The 23,845-nt window shown below is 32.0% G+C and overlaps 1 protein-coding gene across 6 annotated transcripts in view; it reads right to left on the bottom strand.

Moving 5' to 3' along the window:
- The window catches only part of LOC148609817 (uncharacterized), a 70,363-nt gene extending 47,343 nt beyond the window's left edge, over nt 1-23,020 (bottom strand). For 2 of the 6 annotated variants that reach the window (XM_088541111.1, XM_088541114.1), the window contains exons 1-19: nt 22,890-23,020; nt 22,279-22,417; nt 17,431-17,496; nt 16,747-16,818; nt 15,958-16,020; nt 15,548-15,619; nt 14,083-14,151; nt 12,423-12,494; nt 10,493-10,570; nt 10,032-10,103; nt 9,557-9,628; nt 8,888-9,040; nt 7,707-7,784; nt 6,772-6,906; nt 5,977-6,126; nt 5,479-5,628; nt 3,436-3,501; nt 2,638-2,781; nt 1,146-1,289 (exon numbers count right to left, since the gene is read on the bottom strand). In XM_088541111.1, coding sequence (XP_088397237.1) covers nt 1,146-1,289; nt 2,638-2,781; nt 3,436-3,501; nt 5,479-5,628; nt 5,977-6,126; nt 6,772-6,906; nt 7,707-7,784; nt 8,888-9,040; nt 9,557-9,628; nt 10,032-10,103; nt 10,493-10,570; nt 12,423-12,494; nt 14,083-14,151; nt 15,548-15,619; nt 15,958-16,020; nt 16,747-16,818; nt 17,431-17,496; nt 22,279-22,417; nt 22,890-22,974 — 1,880 coding nt within the window. In that variant the 5' untranslated portion in view covers nt 22,975-23,020. Of the gene's footprint in view, nt 1-1,145; nt 1,290-2,637; nt 2,782-3,435; nt 3,502-5,478; nt 5,629-5,976; nt 6,127-6,771; nt 6,907-7,706; nt 7,785-8,887; nt 9,041-9,556; nt 9,629-10,031; nt 10,104-10,492; nt 10,571-12,422; nt 12,495-14,082; nt 14,152-15,547; nt 15,620-15,957; nt 16,021-16,746; nt 16,819-17,430; nt 17,497-18,378; nt 18,703-22,278; nt 22,418-22,889 lie in introns of those variants that run through there. The other 4 variants (XM_088541112.1, XM_088541113.1, XM_088541116.1 and 1 more) reach the window with 4 other exon arrangements.
- Between the last annotated feature and the right edge of the window lie 825 nt (nt 23,021-23,845).

The following is a 23,845-nucleotide window of genomic DNA, read 5'->3' as shown; positions in this document are numbered from 1 at the left end:
GCCATTTACAGAATTATCTCCCTTAATGTTGAAATCTATAGTGCATTCTATATAATTTTTATCTACTAAGAGCACAGGTTATATGAAAAACCACATGTTTATTTCTGTTTACTATGACATTTCAAACAAAATATCAAAAATAAAAATATGTAGGCTTTTTACCCATGAAACGCATTTTGCATGATCCTTATCTGGAGCGCTACTTTTAAAACTATTTGACCAACCTGAATTGTTTATAGGTGTTTACCACTCTGAAGATTTCAGAAAGCAATCATAGTTTTCAGTAGTTTCAGTCTTTTATATCTGTAATGTCATATTGTTTTCAGTAGTTTCAGTCTTTTATATCTGTAATGTCATATTCCCTTATACTGTCTGTATAACAGGTAATTTTGGCAAGGTGCTAATTTTTTCCATATTTTAATGGTCAGTTAAAATATGCCAAAATAAATTATGGTATTTACACTGAGCTTAAGTACTTAGTGCACCATTTATCACTAACAAAAAAAAACACAAAAATGTTTTGTAATATAACTTTTTGCCTGAAAATCATCAAATTTTAGACCCATCAAAATAACCCCCTTAATGGTAATGAAAACTTAATTAAAACAAAACCTTCTATCAATAGAACCTAACATAGTACAATGTACCTATAAAACTCATTGTACACACTTTAATCCATAGCAAAACTAGAAGCTGTTTATTGTTTATAATGGATGAAGTCCTTATAATGGTAATCAAATGCAAATTTAACCTTTGACCTTAGAAAAAATGAGAGCCTAACTTAAGTCTGACAAGAAGTTAACCTGTAATACCATAGGTAATACAAAGCAAGGATCTTTTTTAATTTTGTATCTTTAACAACATTAAATGTTTATAGCTCGCATCTTAAGGTTTTGTTAAATTATGAAGAAAATAAATCTTAGTTGTAATACTGTAAAAAACATTTTTTTCATATCAATATATTCAACTTTGTCCTCTTACATGTTACACCTGCCTCGTATCACTGAAACCAATTGGACAACTGTAAGACATGTCAAAGACATCATAACACATTATATAACAGTTAAACCAATACCATTTATGACTTGTTTTTTTGCATGTTTTACTTTAAATTAAGATATCCATAAAACCTGCATAATATTTACAGATATCTTGTACTTCCAATATGTTCCAGGGATCCATCTTCTATCCAACCAATCTCATTGTCATTTAACCGTAAGTCAGTAGTTAAGGGGCAGTTCTGGAAATGAATCTTCTTGATCTGTTTTATTCTGTTTACATTAAGTCTCCTAAAAATGTAACTACAAACTTGGTAAGACATCAACCTGTTTCTGCCATTAAGACTTATAGTGCTAAACTTTTAACAGTATAAAACAAATATTACTTGCAAGATCTTTTTAAACATGCAAGTACAGCATAAGGATGTTTCTTCACTTAATGGTTCTCACATCTATGTGTGATACTAATTAAGTACACCTCTGCCTAAAAAACCAGGTAGAGGCTTATAATGGGTGATTTAAGCATTTCTTAATCCCAGTTTTTTTTTTTTTTTTTTTTTTTTATCACAAATCCTTCTGTAGGCCCCATAGAAACTGTTTTAGGAAATATAAGTGCAAATAAAATAGTCCAGTGGAGATAATCAAGACTTGAACTTTGGTTATGTACTACTAAAGAAAAAGTACAGTAACATTTCTCGCCACAATTTTTACACTATACCCGTCAAAAAAAATTAAGATATATAGGAGATCCCAAATATTTTTAGATTGGAAATCCTTCAAAAGGCCTCATAGAAACTGCATTCAAAAATAAAAGTGCAATTATGAAAGTTGCCCGATGGAGATACTAACACTTAGATTTTGGTAATTTTGTACTACAGAAAAAGTACAGGAAAACTTTTCACCAGAACTTTTACACTATAACCAGCCAAAAATATTTCACTATAAGTAGCAAATCTTAGGACAAAAACATAGGAAGAGTTGTTTCAGGACCTGACACATGTATTCATACAGTTTCATTGATTATCTTAAGATATGATGAATCATCTCGTCTGGTTTTTAGGCAGAACTTATATAACTGATGGTTTAAGATGAGTTTCCGAGATATCTAGATAGACTAATATTTTGGGAGGCCCACTTTCAATACATAAGGTGAAAGGACATGCCATGAATAGGTGGAAAGAATCAAACATAATTATATGATAAGTCAATAAAGTTTACATTACAAATTATACAGACAGTAAAAAAGCATCTGTGCCCTATCATCTGTTGTACAGGTTAACAGCAAACAAGCAGTTTTCTATAATGACTAAGAAGAAAGGGGCAACTCTTCTTCCTCCTTTAAAACAATACTCATGATACTTAATTTACTATGAAGAAACTTTCACTTGTTTCCCTCTCTCTGTAAATTATCACAAGGAGTAATCAAGGGAACCAAGGTTATAGCAGTAATCAAAAGAATGTAATCCGGGGACAAAGACCAGACATGGAAAACAGACATACCCAACAAAGAACATAAAGTAACTAAAATCATGCATACATACAAGGTAACAAAAGCAAATGAGCAACTCGGACTCCACTAAAAACTGGGAGCATGGACCAGGTGCACCGGTACAATGTATCATATAGAAATCATACTTACAGACTTACAAGAGAAGTACAGCCATTGAATGCATTGTCAGGAAGGTAGTCAATATTATTACTGTCTAAATACAATTCGTTAAGGTTGCCGAGGGAAGAAAATTGACTCTCATGGAGAAATCTAAAGTTGTTATATCTAAGATCTCTGAAATAGAAAGAAATTTTGGCCATGCAGTTCATTTTTAGACTTGAAGATTTTACATACATGTATATTGTTTACTTTATACAAGCTCATTTGCATACATTGTAAACCATGAAGTTTCATGCAGTTTTTTCCACTTTGTTTCTAGAAAACCTGTAGCAAATATTTTCCTCCTAGATATCATACAACTTGACAAATGGTCATGAAGTTTACCCCAAAATAGACTGAAAGGATTAACTGCTGAAATTTTTTCGAGTCTAAAGAATCAATGAGAGAGTGTACGGATAGACAAATCATTATCTTTGCTTTTAGAATTCTTCAAAATCAAATTTTTCATTTTTTTGCAATACAGGTATCACTCATTCGAAATAACTGATTTTTTTTAACTCCTAAACTACCTGCATGGGATAATTTTTAAATCTGAGTTTACTAAAGAATCCAGTTTCACAAGGAAATTATCAATTGAAGAATACCAAATATATGTATCAGAAAATTGTTTACTAGGGGCATCAGGATAATGAAATGTAATATAGAAGCCCACACCAAAATTGGGACTTATTACTTTTGTATCATTTCTTCTTATTATTATCATTATCATTTTCCTTAGTCAAGCAGTTGTCCAGAATGTTTTAATGTAATGAACCTTGTTTTACTTACATTTGAAATATATTTTCAGGGAAGGAACCATCCTCAACTGATATTATCTTGTTACTATACAACCTCCTGAAATACATGTACATGTATAAGCTCACAAAGGGAATGGAATTAATTTTGAAAGTTTAATTCTTTGTTCAATTACCTCCCTTTAATTTTATTTCTTCTTTCACATGTACATATAATGCCTACCCTACAATTAACTTTCAACAAAATCTCTTTGAGCTGTTTCGGAGGAGCTGTGCATATGAGGCTATAATGTGTAAAACACTTTATTCTCATACAACAAACAGCAAAGTTACCAAAATATGATATGCCTGAGACTATTTCTATTTGTGGTTTATATGGGAGGATGGATATGGGAGTTAACAGGGCAGGAATCAGTAGTTGAAGGGTGGGGAATGGTGAGGGAGGGGACAGGGAATAGTGGTTGAAGGAGTGGTATTGGTAGAGAAAAATACAAGAAGTGGGATTATGGTTGAGAACCATCACTGGGGGCTAAATGAAAGGGGTCAGGAGGCAGAAGTCTTGGGGAGGGAAGCCAGGATGAAGAATTCTGAAATGTAAAACATAAACATACAGAAAAAAAGGAGATTTCCTTCCAATAAGCCAAGTTTTCCATAAAAAAAATGATGCCACACACTCCACATGGACTGTTTAGCCTAAACAATCAAAGTAGGAGACATAGATGCCCCCGCACATGAAAGATTTGTTTACCAACACTTGGGAAAGGTGAGAAAAAAAATTTTCATTGATCTGCTCAGTAGATTTTTTATCAATCCTTCATAAATACATGCATATGCATGAAGAAGAATGAATAACGATGAAATAATTTTTAAAAGGTTTATAAAAAACAGTATTGTTTTCAGCAGGCTGATTTAGATCAAATACTAATGCCAAAATTTTTAAGTACCACACAAGTTGCTTCAGGTGTTTTTAAGTGAAAAATTTGAATTTTATAAAAAGTTGAAGGGAGCTTCTCATTTTCAATATATCCCATTCCCAGTTTTATTTGAATCAATGCAAGCTTTTTTTTGAGTTCTTAAAACTAAAAAACAGAATTATTTTTTAATCAAAGGGACCTTTAACCACAATAAACATATACACTTCCACATAGTTTCATTTTGATTGTTTAAAGCCTTTTTGAGGTATTATGTGATAACTGGAAACATCCTGTTCTTCCAGGAACAAATTTCTGGAACTCAAAATAAGACAGAAATGGCTGAGTTGCCATAAAAGTAATGTTCATAGCATAAACTGTTTCTATCACTTATTTTGGTGACTGACCTGAAATCACACCCCACAATATAGGTCCCCATATTGAAGTTGTGTACCATATATCTAGCGGCTGTGATTTTTATAAATATTGATGAGAAAAATGTAAGACAAAATTTTTAATTTGACAGGAAATGTTGAACAATTAAGCTAAACCAACTGATGTCTAGACCTGATTCGCACTGCAGCTGTGACTTACAGTTGCTGAGGAATATGTGATGAAAAAAGTGTTATGGATATTCAAAACTACAGACCATAATTCCCATAAAGTTAGATAATAAAATTTTCCTGAAAATATACACAACATATGATGTTCTTGCTCATAACAAGTTTCTGAAATTTTTTTACACAAGTGCAACCTGGCCAAAAATTGGACATTATTCAAAAAATGAAAAGGGGCTTTCCACAATGGATGCTTTCACTTTCTCAAAGTTTCATCACAATTGGTGAAAGAATTTTCAAGTTTTCAAAACTTTTAATAATTCAAAAACAAAAAATTAGAATTTGTCAAAAAATTATAAGAAGCTTCCCATTATGAATAAATACACTTTTTAATTTATGGAAGCATTTATGAGTACCAGTAATCCTTAGAAAATGTGCAGGATGGACAAATGGACAGAAGGATGGATGGGGTAAAACAATATGTTCCCTTAAGATGCAGGGTCATAAACGTAATAAGAAACCTAAACCAGTTTTTAAGTTATTATAAACAGATAGACTGTATGTCCATCAAAAACTAGCATCTGAAATGAATTACATAAACATCCTTACAAGTAGCGAAGTGTTGTAATATCAGAGAACATTCCAGTCTCTATGGCAGTCAGTTTGTTGTAAGGTATATTCAGAATTCTAAGGGCAGGTAACCTAGTACCATTGGTCAAAGCTGGTGGAACATACTGTATATAGTTAGATCCTATTGCCCTAAAATAACAATAAAATTAAAACAGTTATATTGGCTGATAAAGAGAGAAATAATGCTAAATGATTACTGTACTATACAGTGAACATTTTTTGTAGGTAACAATTTTGCAGATACTATTTTTCCCTCTTATTTGATCAAAGACCTGATTTTACTAGTTCAACTAACAATTAAGTAGAAATGAGCATACTTGAAGTAAATGTGCAGTAAAAAAGAAATCACAATGATAAAAGAGAAGTTCTTATTTAAAGCAGAAAACAAAGTCAGGTCTGTCAAGAGCAAAAATAACAAAAATTAGTACACAGAAAAATGTTTTATACAATAATTACAATAATAACAACTATACTTACAATTTTTCTAAAGTTGGAACACAAGTAAATGAATCATCATCAATGCTGTTTTCTGTCAGTTCATTACCAGATAAGTAAAGTTGTGTCAGTGACGTTAGTCGGCAATAGTCAAAGCTAGTAACATTGGTGATATCATTGTTATGCAGGAATCTACAAAACAGATGACAGGAGTACTTACTGTAAATTAATTTATCAACTCAAAAAAAGAGAAAAAATGAAGTCTGTATAAACTTTTTTTAAAACCAAGAGCCATCTATTTATCAAACTTTTGACTGCAATGCTTGCACGGGACTACCAAAGGAAAGTACATTAAAACAAATAATGCCAAAAGTGGTATCATCCTACCAGAATTTTGGTTTATGAAGTTCCAGGCACTTCTTTAGGAGGAACCAAAAGTAATTTGCCACAGCAACTTCAGACAACTAAACTGTGGTTTACAAGAAGATAGGACCCCATACATTGAATGTTTAAATGTATTTTTTATATCATCTATCATTCAAAAATAGATATATACAATACTATCACTTCATGAGCAAAGATATATAAAAGAAGAGTGGAGGGGGAACAATAAATGTTGCTTTATATTTTGCAAGCTTATTACTTAAAGAATCTGTATAATCCTTTCATTAAAAATCATTATAAAATTTCCTTCCAAGTTCTGGAATCATTCTAGTGAGTACATTTCCATGCCCATGAATAACAGAATCTGAGTAACATTTCATAAATAACACTTTTTAAATTCTTAAAAAGTTCTCCTTATTTTTCTATTGACCTCATAATCCAATAAACACTTACAGTATCTGTAAGCTACTCATTGTCGAGAATGGATCTAGTTGGGTCTCCTTCTCCCGGTAGGTACCGCACAAGGTTGACCCATAACCTTTCTCATCAAGAGCAGTTACATTTGTAATAGCATTGTTGTCTAAATATCTGTAAATAACATACATAAATATGTTATGATCTTATATAAATACCTATTAACCTTGGAGAATGAGTATGTGCGATATCTCCCAAATTTCAACTATTTTATCTGGGGGGTTTTGTATAATGAACATTTTTGTGCTAAAAATATATCTTAAAAAAAAACATAAAATGAAGAAGTTGTAAAAATAATTTTATTTAAAGGATTTTTCATGAAAGGATGCACATTTCAGGGATTGCATGTTCATTTGTTCATCTTCAAATTGTCTTTCAGTGGGGGATTTTTTTTTACTTTTAATGGCTGTTACAAAATGCATGATAAGTGCATGAGACACACGCTTTGTGGGTGACAGTTCAAATATGGTAGTCTCCCTTAAAATGTGGGAAGGTTAACAGGCGTGAATATATCAATTTCCAGTACAAAAGAAACATAAAATGATATAAGATGAATGAATATAAATAACACCAATATATCTACTTCAGATTACATTTTATAAGAAAAGTAGAAATGTTTACAAATATCAGGTGTATATTCATTGGGGTAAACCAAGAAAACATTACACTAAAATCTGAAGAAATTTTCCTTTTGCATGAAATCTTGATTTTTCACAAAGACTACTAGCAAATCTTTCTTGCCTCATTTCCTTCCACTTTCAATTCTATTTATGCAACCGCAAACATAAAATTCTTGATCTGTCCCGGTATATGCATAAGGCTTATGGGCAGGAACATAGATAGAAACTTTAACAAAATTAAGCTAATAGTAGAAAAAATTTTGATGTGTCACTTTTAAAAGGAAACATACTTACAATATTTCAATACTATCAAAGCTGTTCTCCATGAATATCTGATGAGGAACGTGTGTCAATGCATTACTGCTTAAAAAACTATAAAAAAAATATTATTTATAAAAAACAGAATAATCCAGTAAATATCCACATGATTGTGAGTTTTAACATTTATTGAAAAAGTAATGTGCTTTTTAAGCATTTGTTTATTACCAAGTATTACATGTATACCATGAAATAGAGGTGTAGATAAAATCCCTTCAATCATCCTCCATTAAAATAAATCTGCACTAATGATTCAAATTGTCCATAACTAACATCACGACTTAATTGTTTTCACCGAATCACAAATATAAAATTGTAAATAATCTAACAGAAATTACTTTCATGACTCTCAGCTGAATAACATACTACAAGTTTTATATATCACCAAGCACAGCTCAAACTGAGGCAAAGCCACAGGGATCATGGAGAACTCTATAGTAACATTCATGTTCAAGTTAGCCGGTTGCAGAATAATGAGAACAAAAATCATCAATCGAAAGTGACATGTCACAGAGAGAATGAAAAATAACAATAAGTGTCTCAAATAATTACTTTAAAAACTTGAACAATGTCTTGGATGCCTAACAATATAACTTTCATCACAAACTCAGTCCCAAAAACAAACAATATCAAAATGCCATTTTTTTTCTATGTAAAAGATTGATTGCATTCACATTTCAAAACACACATAAATATTTTATTTATTTTTAAAATTATTTATTTATTTTAATGATAAATTTTATTATGAATATTCAGCAATATCTGCTGATTAAGTACTGCACATCTATGTTCTGATCTGTTCTGCATGTGCCATTAACAGTGAAACAGTTTAACCTAACATATACTCTTCAAGAAGAAATGCTCTGCACTCACTTTTAGGCAATGCATACTCCTTTTCCAAAACTTCAAGACTATCGATGTCTTCAACTATAACATCAGTGAGTTTAAAGCTAAATACTCTAGTAGAAAAAACTTTTTGTCTTACTTTGACCAAATTTGCATGCTGAAATGTATAAATTTCTAGTCAGTCCTATGAAGGGTACGTTAGCTGCATGTGATTAGAATCTATTGAGTAGAAGCATGTACAAGCATATGTATGGACAGCCTAAAAATTACTTAGGATAGGTCATAAATAACAGTGAAAAAAATTAACTTACAAGTATTTCAAAGACTTGCCAACATTGATCATTGAGTTGAAGAGTATTGTGGTCATTGCTGGGGACTGTGAATGGAGTCGGAACTCTTCTAGACTCTCCAGACCTATAAATGCTTCCCTACCAAGTGTCATTAGCTTGTTGGCATGGAGATCTCTACAAAATAGGACTTATGAGTTAGCAAGATTTGAAGAAAAATTTACAAGAACACAATATTCTGTTTTTAGAGTTCCATTATGCAGAGGTGGTGGTCACATTCTAATTAAAATTTATAACAGAAGGAAATACAAAACAGATGCTAAAATGTTCATTCCCAACTTTTTTATCAGAAATCTACCTTTACACTATTTGAACCATCATTATTCCAAGTCTTCACATCCTTTCCGAATTTCTTAGAATTCTTTAAGTGAACAACATACCCATCCAGTTTTCCATTTAGTTTTGCAAGCAAGCAAGCACAAAAAAGCCCTTATACCACAAATATTTTGTTCAGAAAGTGTTTGCCATAAAGCAATTTTGGCTGAAGCATTTTGATAAGAGTGTTTGATGTGAGCTCATTTATATATTTATTGTAACTAACAAAGATTGCTACAAATAACTATTTTAAATATGCAATACTTATCATAAAGTTTACATGAAAAAAAATTCTTAAAATGTCACCTGTGAACTTACAAATGAACAAGTTCTTCAAGATTCTCAAAGACACCTTTGGGTATGGATGACAAACTGTTCCTATGAAGTTCACTGAAATGAAATTAATGAAAGTGTAAGCACTTTAATTGATTTTGAAATACTACTTTTCCAAATATGTTTATGATCTTAGCAACACTTCAAAATGTCTTTCATAAATTACATTTACAATGCATTTCAAAGTAAATGTGTACTACTAAAAATTCTCGAGGCCATGATTGAATGTTTGCTGTTTCATAAAAATCCTGACCTACCAGTCAATCTGCATATTAATTATGCATGGAAAAGAAAATATGCTAATTACATTTTTCCTAACTTCTCTTTAAGTTCTATTAAATCTCTAACACATTCAGATTAAGCAATTCCACAGGCTTGCCCCTCTAGACCTTTTAAGGATTCCAATTACAATCTTGCCTTCCTCAAACTTTTATCTTCTAAAGATGATGTGCTAACTTACATGACTTTGAGATTGGGTATCTCTGAGAACGCATAAGGCTGGATATAGTCTATAGCATTGTTACTCAAATTCCTAAAACATCAAGAGTAAGAGCGTATACATTTAATCTTAAGAAAAAAGGTACATACATACATATATATATAATATGACCACAAAATGACTCCTAAAAAAGTTAAATGTCAATTTTGAATAACAGAGGATTCCTCAATTAAGATTGTGATTAAATATTTGAAAAGGTATTAACTTTAAAAATGATACTAAATATAACCTTGTTTGAGAGACACTTTATCATTATTCTGTAAGAAAATAGCAAAAATTAGGACCATATGTAAGTCCATAATTTTATATTTACAACAGCTCCAATCGTTGACAGATTTACAGGGTTTGCTATCTAACAATACTCATCACTGTGCTACAATTCAACCAATGCATTTCAAAGTATCATGTCAATATATACTTACAGATGAAGTTGGGAAGTCTCCTTGAAATTATTGATATGGGTTTTAGATATTCTTGTAAGTTGGTTATCTTCTATTCCACTACAAATTTATGAATTTAGAGATTATAAAAATATATAAATTCATCTTCTTTGGTTTAATTATATACTAGTTAGCTCATGCAGCTATAAATGCCAAGCATGTCAAAGAATATTGTTATTATAATGTCTCTTCTTTACATGTAGACAAAATTGTAAAAATAACATCAATAATTGAAAACAAATCAAAGAAAATGATTAATGATATAATAGGGTATGTAAGTCTCATTCTAGATTCATTTCCTTTACAGAATATTCGATGTAGAACGTATTGAAATTCGAAGACAGATCTGCATTTTATTGTTTACTTCCAGAATCTCTAAATGCTGCAGTACACTGCAAATTCTTCTATCTATAGCTTTTCATTACACTTTAACCATGTAGGAATATATATTTGTCATTTCTACTTTGTATTTTTTAACCCAAAGATAATGAATTTTTAATACTGAACTCAATGGATGGTAAATGACAAAGTTTCCATGCATTTGAATGGAATTAACATACATTCTCTTGAAACAATTAAGTAACGTGGCAAGACTCACTACCCTATTGTGACAGTTTAGACCATGATGAACTGAACAAAATTCACAAAAGTACCCGCCAGGTATCAAACCTGGTACCCCTAGTACTTTAAGCTGATATCCTACCAGCTGAAGTAACCTAATTTACCCCATGTACAATAAGTTGACATCCTACCAACTGTATTAACCTGGAATCCCTGGTACTATAAGTTGACATCCTACCAACTGTAGTAACCTGGGATCTCTGGTAGTATAACCTGACAACATACCAACTGGAACAACCTGGAGTAACATGGAGAACCCATGGTACTCTAAGCTGACACCCTAACAAATGAAATAACCTAAGTTACACCTGATAATACAAGCTGATATCCTACAAACTGTATTAACCTGGAATCCCTGGTACTATAAGTTGACATCCTACCAACTGTAGTAACCTGGGATCCCTGGTACTATAAGTTGACATCCTACCAACTGTAGTAACCTGAGATCCCTGGTACTATAAGCCAACATCCTATCAACTGTAGTAACCTGGAAACCCTGGTACTAGAAGTTGATACCCTACCAACTGTAGTAACCTGGGATCTCTGGTAGTATAACCTGACAACATACCAACTGGAACAACCTGGAGTAACATGGAGAACCCATGGTACTATAAGCTGACACCCTAACAAATGAAACAACCTAAGTTACACCTGATAATACAAGCTGATATCCTACAAACTGGAGTAACCTCAGTTTCCTCTGGTACTCTAAGCTGACATCCTATCAACTGGAGTAACCTCAGGTTCCCATGGTACTATAAGCTGGCACCCTACAACTGCAGTAACCTCGGGTACCCATGGTACTATAAGTTGACTACCTACCAACTGCAGTAACCTCAGGTATCCACGGTACTATAAGTTGACACCCTATCAACTACAGTAACCTCAGGTACCCTTGGTACTATAAGCTGGCACCCTATCAACTGCAGTAACCACAGGTACCCATGGTACTATAAGTTGACATCCTACAACTGCAGTAACCACAGGTATCTATGGTACTACAAGCTGACATCATAAACAACCAGGCTTAAAAACTCCATGAGGGCAGATTCTGGAGCGGGCTGTTTAAATTTTTTACCTTAGAGAACAAATAATTTATACTCTGCCCATCAATGTAATATATTCCAATTAGGTCAAATGAATCCAAACCAGCTGTCCTGCAAGGCTTCTAATTCCTGATCAAGTGCCTATACTTAAATGTGTTGGAAACTATACTATACTAACATCAAGTTACATACTTAACCTTCTACACAACACTCATGTACATCAGTGTATAAACTAGATATCTTACAAATAGATAAGACTAGGTATACTTCCAAATCCAGAAACTGGAAAGTGTATGAAAGAATTTCCACCAAGGCTCCTGCAAAAAAAATGATAGCAGTGCAATAAAATTCTCAGAAATCTCTGTTATAGAATAGAATAATGGAACTATTAGAAAGAAAATAATTTACTTCAAACCAAGTTACATTTTGCCTACTGAGTTCAGAATAGTGACAACCCCTCAAAAATAAGAATATCAAAAAAGTATACATGAGAACCTAACAACAGTACATAATTTCAACGGGAATACAAACCTCTGACATATACAAAGAATTTACCGCTTTCTGGCATTGTATGTTATTTCAAACAAAACATACTGGTAAGGTTTCCTGGGATAGTTCAAACCTAACAGTAAAACAGTATCACTGTCCTAGCCTAACAGAAAAATAGTTTCACTTAGTATCCTATCTCTATTCTTCAAACATCTCTGAGACAATATGTGGGGTATATAAAATACAGTTCCATTATTGATAAAATAAATTTGTGCAAAAGCAAGCAGACCGAAGCCAATCATTACTTGGTCAAAGGCTTGAATACAATAATATTGACATTCAAAATATACTAAACCAGTATGTATATGTTCTCTTAAAATATAGCCTCCAGAAACATCTTTAAATATAGCCTCCAGTAACATCTTAAAATATAGCCTCCAGTAACATCTTTAAATATAGCCTCCAGTAACATCTTAAAATATAGCCTCCTATAACATCTTAAAATATAGCCTCCAGTAACATCTTTAAATATAGCCTCCAGTAACATCTTAAAATATAGCCTCCTATAACATCTTAAAATATAGCCTCCAGTAACATCTTAAAATATAGCCTCCTATAACATCTCAAAATATAGTCTCCAGTAATACCTTAACATATAGTCTCCTGTCACATCTTAAATATATTATTCCGTGTGACATCTTAAAATATAGCCTCCTGTAACATTTTAAGTAGCTGTCTTTGTAAGAATCATGCAAAATCTGAAAAATGTGATACACTCCAAAAAAGGCTACATATTTTTATTTTTGTAATTAAGTTGTTTTATGGGTCTATACTATGAAATGTGTAATTATTCATTCAAATCTGCCTGCTCATAGGAGATAATTGACATTGAAAATACAGTAGACTCTATTGTATTTGAGTGCCATTTACAGAGTTATCATCCTTAATTTTGAAATCTACAGTGCATGCCATAGAATTTTTATCTCCTAAGAGCACGGGTTATATGAAAAACCACGTTTATTTCTGTTTACTATGACATTTCAAACAAATATTAAAAATAAAAATATGTAGGCTTTTTACCCATGAATCACATTTTGCATGATCCTTAGCTGGAGTGCTACTTAAAATATAGTCTCCTATAACATCTTAAAATATAGTCTCCAGCAATACCTTTACATATAGTCTCCTGTCACATCGTAAATATAGTCTCCTGTAATATATTAAATACAGTCTCCCGTAACATCTTAAATGTATTATCCTGTGTGACATCTTAAAATATAGCCTCCTGTAACATCTTAAAATATAGTCTCCTGTAACATCTTAAATACAGTCTCCTGTAACATCTTAAATATATTATCCCATGTGACATCTTAAAATATAGCCTCCTGTAACACCTTAAAATTAACATTTACTTACACTAGTCTCAAATTAGGACCAGTCAGGAATCCATCTGGGATCCAGTATATCTGATTCCCGGTCAAGGCACTACAAATAAAATAAAAATTATGTAGAATTGAATTTAAATGCTGATCAGTGGAATACTATTGTTTTTGAGTCCTTAGTTGTTGCACCTTTTCCCAATTAAGAAATACATCAATAAGGCATGACATGTCCTTAAGCCTGTCTAAATTAAATTCCTTTTTGACTTGAAAAAAATTAAGCTGCTATAGAAAGGTGTTTAGTTTATAGAGGTTAAAAATGTATATTAATTGATTTCTTGGAAATTAAAAAAGAGTCTGGTTTAGAAAGGTTTTTTTGATTTTTCAGGGTTTGGTTTAGACTGGGTCTTGGATTATTCAGGGTTTTGTTTAGACAGGTTTTTGGATTACCCAGGGTTCAAATTAGACAGGTTCTTGGATTATTCAGGGTTTGATTTAGACAGATTTTTTATTATAGTTCATTTTAGACAGGTTTCACAGTAGTTTCTATGTAAATCTAGAATATTGTGTTTTGAATTATTTTTTTTAGTTGTCATGTACTTCCTTAAATTAAGAAATCTTGTACAATAATAAAGCATATTATGTTATCTAATGATTTTAAAAGGTGTTTAAACCAGTTTTATGGTGAAGTCACATGGGTTTAAATATCAATCTCTTAACTAATAAACATTGCATGATAGCTGTCATTAAAAATAACAGTTCTCTCTCAAAAGTAATTAATGATACAATAATTACAAAGAACACATGCAAACTAAATTAGAATATGGTGTTGAATGTTTATGAAAGTGTAGTTTTAAATATCAAGTTTGAATAGTCTTTCAGTGATTAGAAAACACAGGCACATGGGGAATAGTAAACATATAAGGCATAATGAACCTTAAAATAGCCTAATTAAAACTTAAGAACTTCATTTCGAACATTTTTTTTAATGCTTGTACGAATTGCTATTAATATAATTCTACTGCAACCAATTACCTTTTTTTTTAAATAGATTTCATTTCCTCTTTCATTGTACTTCTAAAAAATACCCAGGAACCCATTTTAATGAATAGTGTATGAATATCCCTCAGCAATAGTGACCGTGCACATACAGATGACATCCACTTGAATAATTTGTAATATTTTTGGGCACAACAAAACAGACTGATAATGATGAAGTTTGAACTATTCCACACTCCACTAACATGACTGAGTGTATATCTTTTCAAAAAATTGTGCTAGTGTTAATGTAAGACATATAACTATTCGTATGAAATCTTATCCTATGGATATTATTTCATATTAGTTTCTTAGAATATCATTTAACCATGAATAATTTTCTTCAACTATTAAATTGTTTCCAGTTGCTTGATTAATGATATTACTATAAGTTATTATGAAGCAGCTTGAGATTTTCTTAATTGCACTCAGGATGTAACAGTTTATATGTAACTATCACTTACACATGTGTAATTGTATTGGGTAGTCTCCCTTTGTAGTCAGTCTTTATTACAATATTGTTGTACATCAAATTTCTGATGAAGAAAAAACAAAAAATATATTGACCCAGATACATAAATTTTTAAGTCTTAAAGTTAGAAAATAAACATTACCAGTGCACTAAATACTTGACATAAAACCGAAATGGATAAGGTTTAAAACCACAGGAAAATGCAATGAAATGCCCAGCCCTTTCAACAGTTTGTGATACATATGTATATCAAAGTTTTGTCAAATCAGTGCACTATTATTGTCTATATATGTCTGTATTGCTCTACAACACATTTTAAGCCATAAAAACATTGTTTTGGATTTAAAGCAGACAACATTGAGAAGTGTAACTAACTGACTTACCAACTTACACAATACTTACAGAAGTGTGACTTTGGTATTACTGATATCAGGCATTGTAGTTATACCACAGTTTTCTATTGTCCTGTAAGATTAGAACGATAAACCAGGGTTAATTGCAATAATGAGAAAGTACTATAATTTATGGGTACATGTGTACCTATTCTTGTAGTTTAGACAAGAATTAAGTTTGTAGATTCTTAATTCTTTGATTTGACAACTCCATCATACAAGTGAATGGGAAAATTACTTGGGAATTATGATGGGAACTAAATTTAAATGATTTGTCAAACCCATAAAAAATAAAAATTTGTTATTTGGTAATAAATATGTATGCAAACACATATTCTTTTTTTTTTTATTTATTTATTAATTTTTCATTAGAAACTACTATAGGTATTATAACTAACTTTAAATAGTTCCATTGTTTCTGAAAATAAATACAAATTTTAACACCACAAAAAACACATTTTCATCAAACTATGAGTAAAAATTTTAAAAAATAATCAAATACAACAAAAATTTATAAACTATGAACTATAAACTGTTATCATGTTGATCCAGAGATGCTCCACATTTGGAAAATTTTACTACTTTCATATATTTTTGGGGCAAGAAATTACAAGATTGAGCTTGGATACCGCCTTCCCTTTTCTGAAACTCCCTTTTTCCAAACATTCTTGATCCTCATCTGCAAAAGCTAATCAATAAAATAATAAAGAAAAAGTATGATTCTTTTTCAAACTCTATGGGAAAAAAACCTGGGCAAGCTGGCCTTATGATTGGATACCAGATCAGGAATGCTACTTACAGTTTTTCTAAGGCAGTCAGGTTAACAAATGTTTTCTCAATAACTTCAAAGGCATTACAATATTCAATTAATCTGAATAAAAAAAGATGAAACAAATAAGGTATGGTATCAAATAGGGTGTAGTATCAAATAAGGTGTGGTATCAAATAAGGTGTGGTATCAAATAACAGGAAATAAAATGTAATCAGAGAGGTGCAGGGGGTTGGCACTCCTCCTTTATATTGGAAAATTTGTCATTTTCATGTGCAAAATTGTCCTAGCAACCCTCCATTTTTCTGAGGAACCCTGGTTGACACCCCTCCTTTTCAAAGTGTCTTGACCCAACCCTGTCAACAGTTAAGCTTTTTTTGGAGTCAAAAACCGACAGCCTATGAATACAGGTGTATACCTATTATATGGATATCAGAAACCAGAGGCATTTTTTTAAATAACAGATGATGATTGATTTGATAACATTTGAAACAAACTGATGAAAACCGGTAGGATATTTTGATTACTGTATATAATCACTTAAATTTTGAAGATTCTGTCAATTAACGACTGATCAAGACAAGAGGAATAATCTTATTGATAGTTACATGTACATGCACTTACATGGAACTGGTACCAACTGATTCTGTCAATTAACGACTGATCAAGACAAGAGGAATAATCTTATTGATAGTTACATGTACATGCACTTACATGGAACTGGTACCAACATCAAAGACTTCAGATGATATGTTCGGAAAAGAGCGACCAGAAAGTGTTCTGAAAAAAAAATATATTTGCTTTTAATAGTAAAGATGAGGAGAGAGAGAGACAGATTCATTTTAAATAGATTTTACACTACAGGTACATGTATAGTATGAACTATGAACTATAAAGTTACAATCATACATGTAATATGTTTCACAATACTGTAAACATATTTATTTTCATGGTGTACTAATTTTTGATTTTTTCACAGTGGCCTGAAAAGTACAATGAACTGTACTTTAACACTATAAACAATAATCTTTTTTTAAACAGCAAAAATTGATACCTGAGAATATATTCTGAGAAAGTAAGCACCTGCAGAAATGAATAAGTTAACTGAGTACCTTTTGCTTTAATTTATCCTGTATAGTATCAATCTATTGTACAATTTGTGTTTTAAATTATATTTCAGTGTGTGAATCCTAGGTTTTTTGGGGGTTTTTTTGCCCAATCAGCACATGCTACTTTCCAATTTAATTAGTTTAGTTTTAAGTACACCCCTAAAAACTTCTAAAGATGAATTATTAGCTTAGCAAAAATGTTACGGGATGTTTAAGACAAGTAAATCAGTACTGTGTCTAGGGTCATTAAAATATGAGTCAGAAAATTATCATTTGCCACCTTAGCAAGTGTTCAATAAATACTTGTCACTTGCCATTTGTGAGTTGGCCAGTAGAAGTTTCACACTATGTACACCTATAATAAATATATGACTTTGGTAAATAAAGAATAAACTTTGACTTCATTTTAATAATCTTTATTTTACATGACATATATGTACACTTCTACCAGGTAGGGCTTGAGGTAGAATTTTCCTCACATAATATTTGTATTCTATCAATTCTATCTATGGGCATGCACAAAGACTACAGTAAAGACAAAAAGATCAATTACCTTCAACAATTCATTCAGAAGTTTTAAGTATATACAAAATGCACTATTACATGTAGTTCCATTCATAATTAAAAAAAATCCACAAAATGGTGCAGTTGTTGCTGTGCTTATGAGGTAACTGGTTTGAATGTACAGTACAGCTCGCAGCATAGACTGATAAATACCAGGCACACCTCATACCTGACATCCAATGTAAGGTATTTATTGCTTATTGGCTCCTAATTAACATGAAGCCCACCCCCAGTATCCAATATACAACAGGAAATGACTAATTATCACACACAGGTGGCTCACCTCAGTATTTCAAAATTAATATAAATATAGAAAAGTTATTTTTAAAAAATGTGTTTGAAGCAAATTTTATTTGGTTATTTTCATATTTACAAAATTTTAAATAGAAATCATGACGTCAAATGTTGTTCTTGATTTAATGTCAAATTTTGCAATTAAGTAAGTACATGTATTGCTTTTCCTAATTTAAAAAAGCAAATTTTGAATAAACAATCACATTGTGTAATGGGCTTCAAAACATTATACTGACTTCTTTCCTACATATTTTGATGACATTTCAAGGTCATTGGGTTTATTATTAAAAACTAGTTAAAATTAGTTTTTCATTATTTTCTTTTTATTTACTGTCTAATATTTCCATGTATAACTGTGAAACTAATTAACTGTGTGTTCAAACTTCTCACTTGAAAAGCTTACATTTCATGATTAAACCTTGGGGCTTGAACAATATACACCTATTATCAGACTATGCTCCGAGCTGTATTGTATAACTCCTTTTAAGGATTTATTTGGATTATCTCCCTTTGTAAGCATAATTACTAGCAGATGAACATCTACTTATGATGCAGTAACACAAAAAACAAATCCATTTATAGCAGTATATAGATAACATACAACATGTCAAGCCATGGAATGTTCACTAAAATGCAGTCCAAGTCTAGTCCAAAGTATTGAGTCAGAAAATTAAGGAAGTAATCATTTGATTTTTATTGGAGGGCTAGGATCAAATTTTCTATCCTGTCTTTTTACTTTGAGAAAATATATGTCTTGCCTTTTTTTTTTATCTTGCTCAAAGTGCAGAATTTTTTAATCTGACATTTAGGGAGTAATCATTTGATTTTATTGTGGGGGAAGGAGGGGGCTAGGGTCAATTTTTCTATCCTGTCTTTCAGTTAAAGCCTTTTTTCTTATGCAAAGCACAGAAATTTTTCTTTAAATATAGACAAAAAATAAAAGGACAATGATATAGTTCCTGCCATTTTATATTTTCTTATGGGATGTACTGCCTCCTTTTATTTCTTGAAAATCTCAATCCTGCATTTTTTGTTTCAAAGTTGATCCTAGCCCCCACAACCCCAAAAAAATTGCAGGGTAAAGTCCAAATAATTATGCCGTTGTGGGATGCTAATTTATATTTTGCTTGGTCGCCTCGGGGCTTTAAATAACGTCAGATTAGAAAAAAAATTGCAGGGAGGCGAAAAAATTAAGCCAACAAAAAAATAGCCTCACCAAGACGGCTAGTGTTTTTTTTGGGGGGATTCGGCGAAAAATATCTCCAGCGCCGAATCCCAAAAGGGATTACAAGACGGCATATAATTACCAATGTATATGGACCACCTATTAAAAAATAACGTTCAGCTCCTCTCGATCATGATTATAAAATTTCATATTAAAATAAGGGAGAAGTGTGTGGGCAAACAACGGACAGACAGACAGACCGACATGGTATTTCATACCTGCCCTGAGGATATATCTTTGCGGGCAGATTCTCCAAATGTTGAGAAACGGGAATTGTAATTGCAGTTCGATGTCCGTAAATCCGGAATGAATGCCAAAAATATTTAGAAGAACTAATATTCTAAGCAGTTAAAGAATTTTGGATGACCCTCCATCCTTTGCATGCCTCGCCTATACTCGGCGTCACATAAATAACATACTGTTAAAATTTGAATAAAAATATTTTCTACGACTTTATTGACACCAACCGTCGTTTAAATTGTCTTAAATGACTTGCTCATTCGTTTAGCCAAACAGCTTCTCAAAAACAAGTCGCTTATTAGCTTAAATCATGCGTAACAAATCCTTACGGGAAAATCCCATACTAATATCCGCCATGTTGGTTTTTACGGGACGATTTGTTTACAAACGAAGTGCGTAAGTTCCCGTCGAACTCCGGTGACAATCGTCTGCTTGATCAACTTCTCGGTATTATACGTTGTTCGCGTAAAATAAATCCGAGATATCCGAAATAACGCCGAATTGCATTCTGGGTTCTTCGGTTTTTGGACAAACCATTTAAACGTAAACAACATCTCCTAGCAACCCGATCACTGTAAACATGGCCGACTTTTTACAATGTAAATATTGCCACCTAGAATTAAAATCTGACCGGAATTTAACGATTCAATGTTTAGGGAGAAGCCGTTTGGCTAAACGAATGAGCAAGTCATTTAAGACAATTTAAACGACGGTAGGTGTCAATAAAGTCGTAGAAAATATTTTTATTCAAATTTTAACAGTATGTTATTTATGTGACGCCGACTATAGTCCGAGATTGCTTTGACGTCCATAGGCTGATTTTCAAGACAAGCTGGGGCCGTCCATATATACATGGAACGTCAGAGCTATTCCCATATATCAAAATATAAAACCCGGGATTTGGCTTGAAATAGAATTTCTGTAAATTCTAAGAAAGAAAGCTATTTGTTGTTGCAGCTTCAAAATACAACGCTGTTGATATTTTTTTCACTCTTTATGAAATTTGCACACTGCTTAATTAGTTTTACAAAATTTCATAGTTTTTTTACCCTGTGATCTTGAACTTCATTAGTTCAAGATCACAATATTTTGTCTTTTTTAATTTCTATTCACCAAATACGAATTACTGCAGAAATCATATACATGATATTGTTAATAGTAAAAACGTTCATTACATACCCAATTTTAACTTTTCAAGAGCCAATAAATAAGTCTTGAACCGCGCACCAAAATTGGTGCCCAAAATCCCGTGTCTTTGATATATGGGACAAACCCTGGCGTCTCACGGCCCCACGGCACTTAATCATGATCAACTGTTGGGCGTCAAAGCCAACGATCTAGAATTAGCCTCGCTGAACTGATTTCGACTCATCGGGTGGGAGGTCACTTCTACATGTATTAATATGTAGATACATGTATATATATATAAGTCTAAAGGATTGTACAATGATACCGATAAAGATGTTAACACACTATAATAAAGTATATAATGGGCAAAATTTTCAGTCAACAAATGACCTTCTTCAGTGCCTTAAATAAAGCTCCTGTGGTGACAAAAGTCATATATATATATATATATAAAGGGATAACATACTTCAAAAGATACTATGCTGTTGATACATGTATATGATAAGGCACCAGCTATTGGGCGACAACCGTTTGATTTTCTGGGGCTATGCATTTTTTTCTGACACAAAACTTGTTTTACCTAAAGCGAAAATAGCTTGTATTTTTTTTAATTTTTTACAGGGCCAATTATAATCAAAACAAATAATCATAAAGCTTAAAGCAGAGACAGCGTTGCTTGACTGTCTTTGTTTGATATACATAAAAATCTTTAATAACGCTGTGTTAATCAGTCGATTACAAATATACAAATACAAATACTTTATTGACACAAACTCATTATAAAGGACATAAGTTTTCTTTGTCTTTCTGTACTTGAATCCATTATCATGCTTTCATTCCCCCTCATATTACCCATGTATTTGTTTTGTAAACACAAATTAAACTTCATCATTGCAAAGCTTTGGTTTGCCATTTCAATTCAATTTGACCAGTCATACTTTTTTAACTTTCCCAAGCCTAGCCTATCCTGATGTAGTATTTTATCAAACCAAACTGACTTACACACTGTTCGAGCATGACGTTAGCACAGATTCTTTAGTCAATGTACTACAGTCACAGTTAATGCATGACTGTCCTCCAAAGACATCTGTGTATCCATTAGTGCCCGGAGAATATTTCCACATGCCATAGCTGGTATCCGCTACAAAGTAGATAAGTAATTAAGGTCAGAGTTAACGTGAATAAACTAAAGTAAACGGACGGAAACAACAACCACGACGACGAGACGACGACAGAGCACTACATGACAGAACAAAAATTTTCAGTCGAATAAAAACAAAAGCCGGATATGCCACATTCTGCTTAGAGCACATACAAAGACTGGAGCTATCACATACATTGTTAATAGTTTTGACTGTATTGTATTGAGTTTAATACCATAACATTTTGATCGACAAAAATCTTATTACGGAAATCATGTAGCAACCATGAGTTTTCAGTATTATATAAAAAAAATAATGTGTGCCAGATTCTATGATGAACAATATGTCCAATACATTCTTTTCAGTTTAACAACATCAACTACTTATGTAGACCATAGTTAAGTTAACCAGCCACTTCTAGTGTTTTCTACAAACTTGACTGATGACCTCAACTACACAATAATTACTTACTTCCAGAATAACCCAGACTGTAACTGTCCCAAACTTGACCAGTCACCAACGTCCAGTTCATAAACAATATCCATATCACAAACATTATGTCAAGTTTAACTTTTTTAGTACAACATCGTGTTTGCAGGATGTTGGTTAATAAACTTATAACTGAAAAGGTATTGAAATATTGCTATGACTTTATTGGGAGCAATTAGACCTTTTTGACTACATATATTGTTATTTCTCCATAAAGTAAAATTACCAACACCTTTATTACAAAATTCTTTGTTCAGAAAACAATGTCTGGAGAATTTTAAATACTAACTGTAATAATGACAGTTTATACTATCAGATGACCTTTAGTTTTAAGACCTACACAGTCCTTCGTTATTAGTTATAACCTTGTGATACATTTTGCCATGATTAAAACTGATATTGAGTATGATTTCATTTCTAAAGAATCAACTACAGACTTATTGTACATTTGTAGTGTGCAATTTATTTATTGTTCACTTATTTATTAAGCAATTAATAGCCTGGCCCCATATACTGGCCTCCTTGTCAAGTCGTTACGGATATAGCATCCCTCATAGGATCTTTACAAAGAAATAAAGCACTATATTTAAAAGCAGTTTTTAGCATGACATGGTTTGTGTCATTATTGTATGACATGTATGATGTATCGTGATTCCTAATCCCGCATGGAAAAAATGGGATTGATTTTACATACAATGGGTACATAACTTTTTGAAGGTTTAAACTGCTCTGGAACTTGCATGTCAATTAACTCTTAGTAGTTCTTAGTTTGTTCATTTGTGTAATTAATATTCAGTTTCCGTTTAACTGATTGTTAAATGTGTTTAATTATGTTATATTTTTTGGGGTATGTCTGTCTTCCTTCTTAGGCATTTGTCCCTGGATTACTTTCTTTTGATTTCCGCTAGAATATTGGTTCCTTTGATTACTCTTTCCAC

Source organism: Perna viridis, chromosome 8 (genome assembly GCF_037379345.1).
Source record: "Perna viridis isolate PV_CMFRI_1.1 ecotype Kerala chromosome 8, ASM3737934v1, whole genome shotgun sequence".
NCBI classification, from domain to species: Eukaryota; Metazoa; Mollusca; class Bivalvia; order Mytilida; family Mytilidae; genus Perna; species Perna viridis.
The sequence above is the reverse complement of the archived record's forward strand: the minus strand, read 5'-3'. Positions and strand labels throughout refer to the sequence as shown.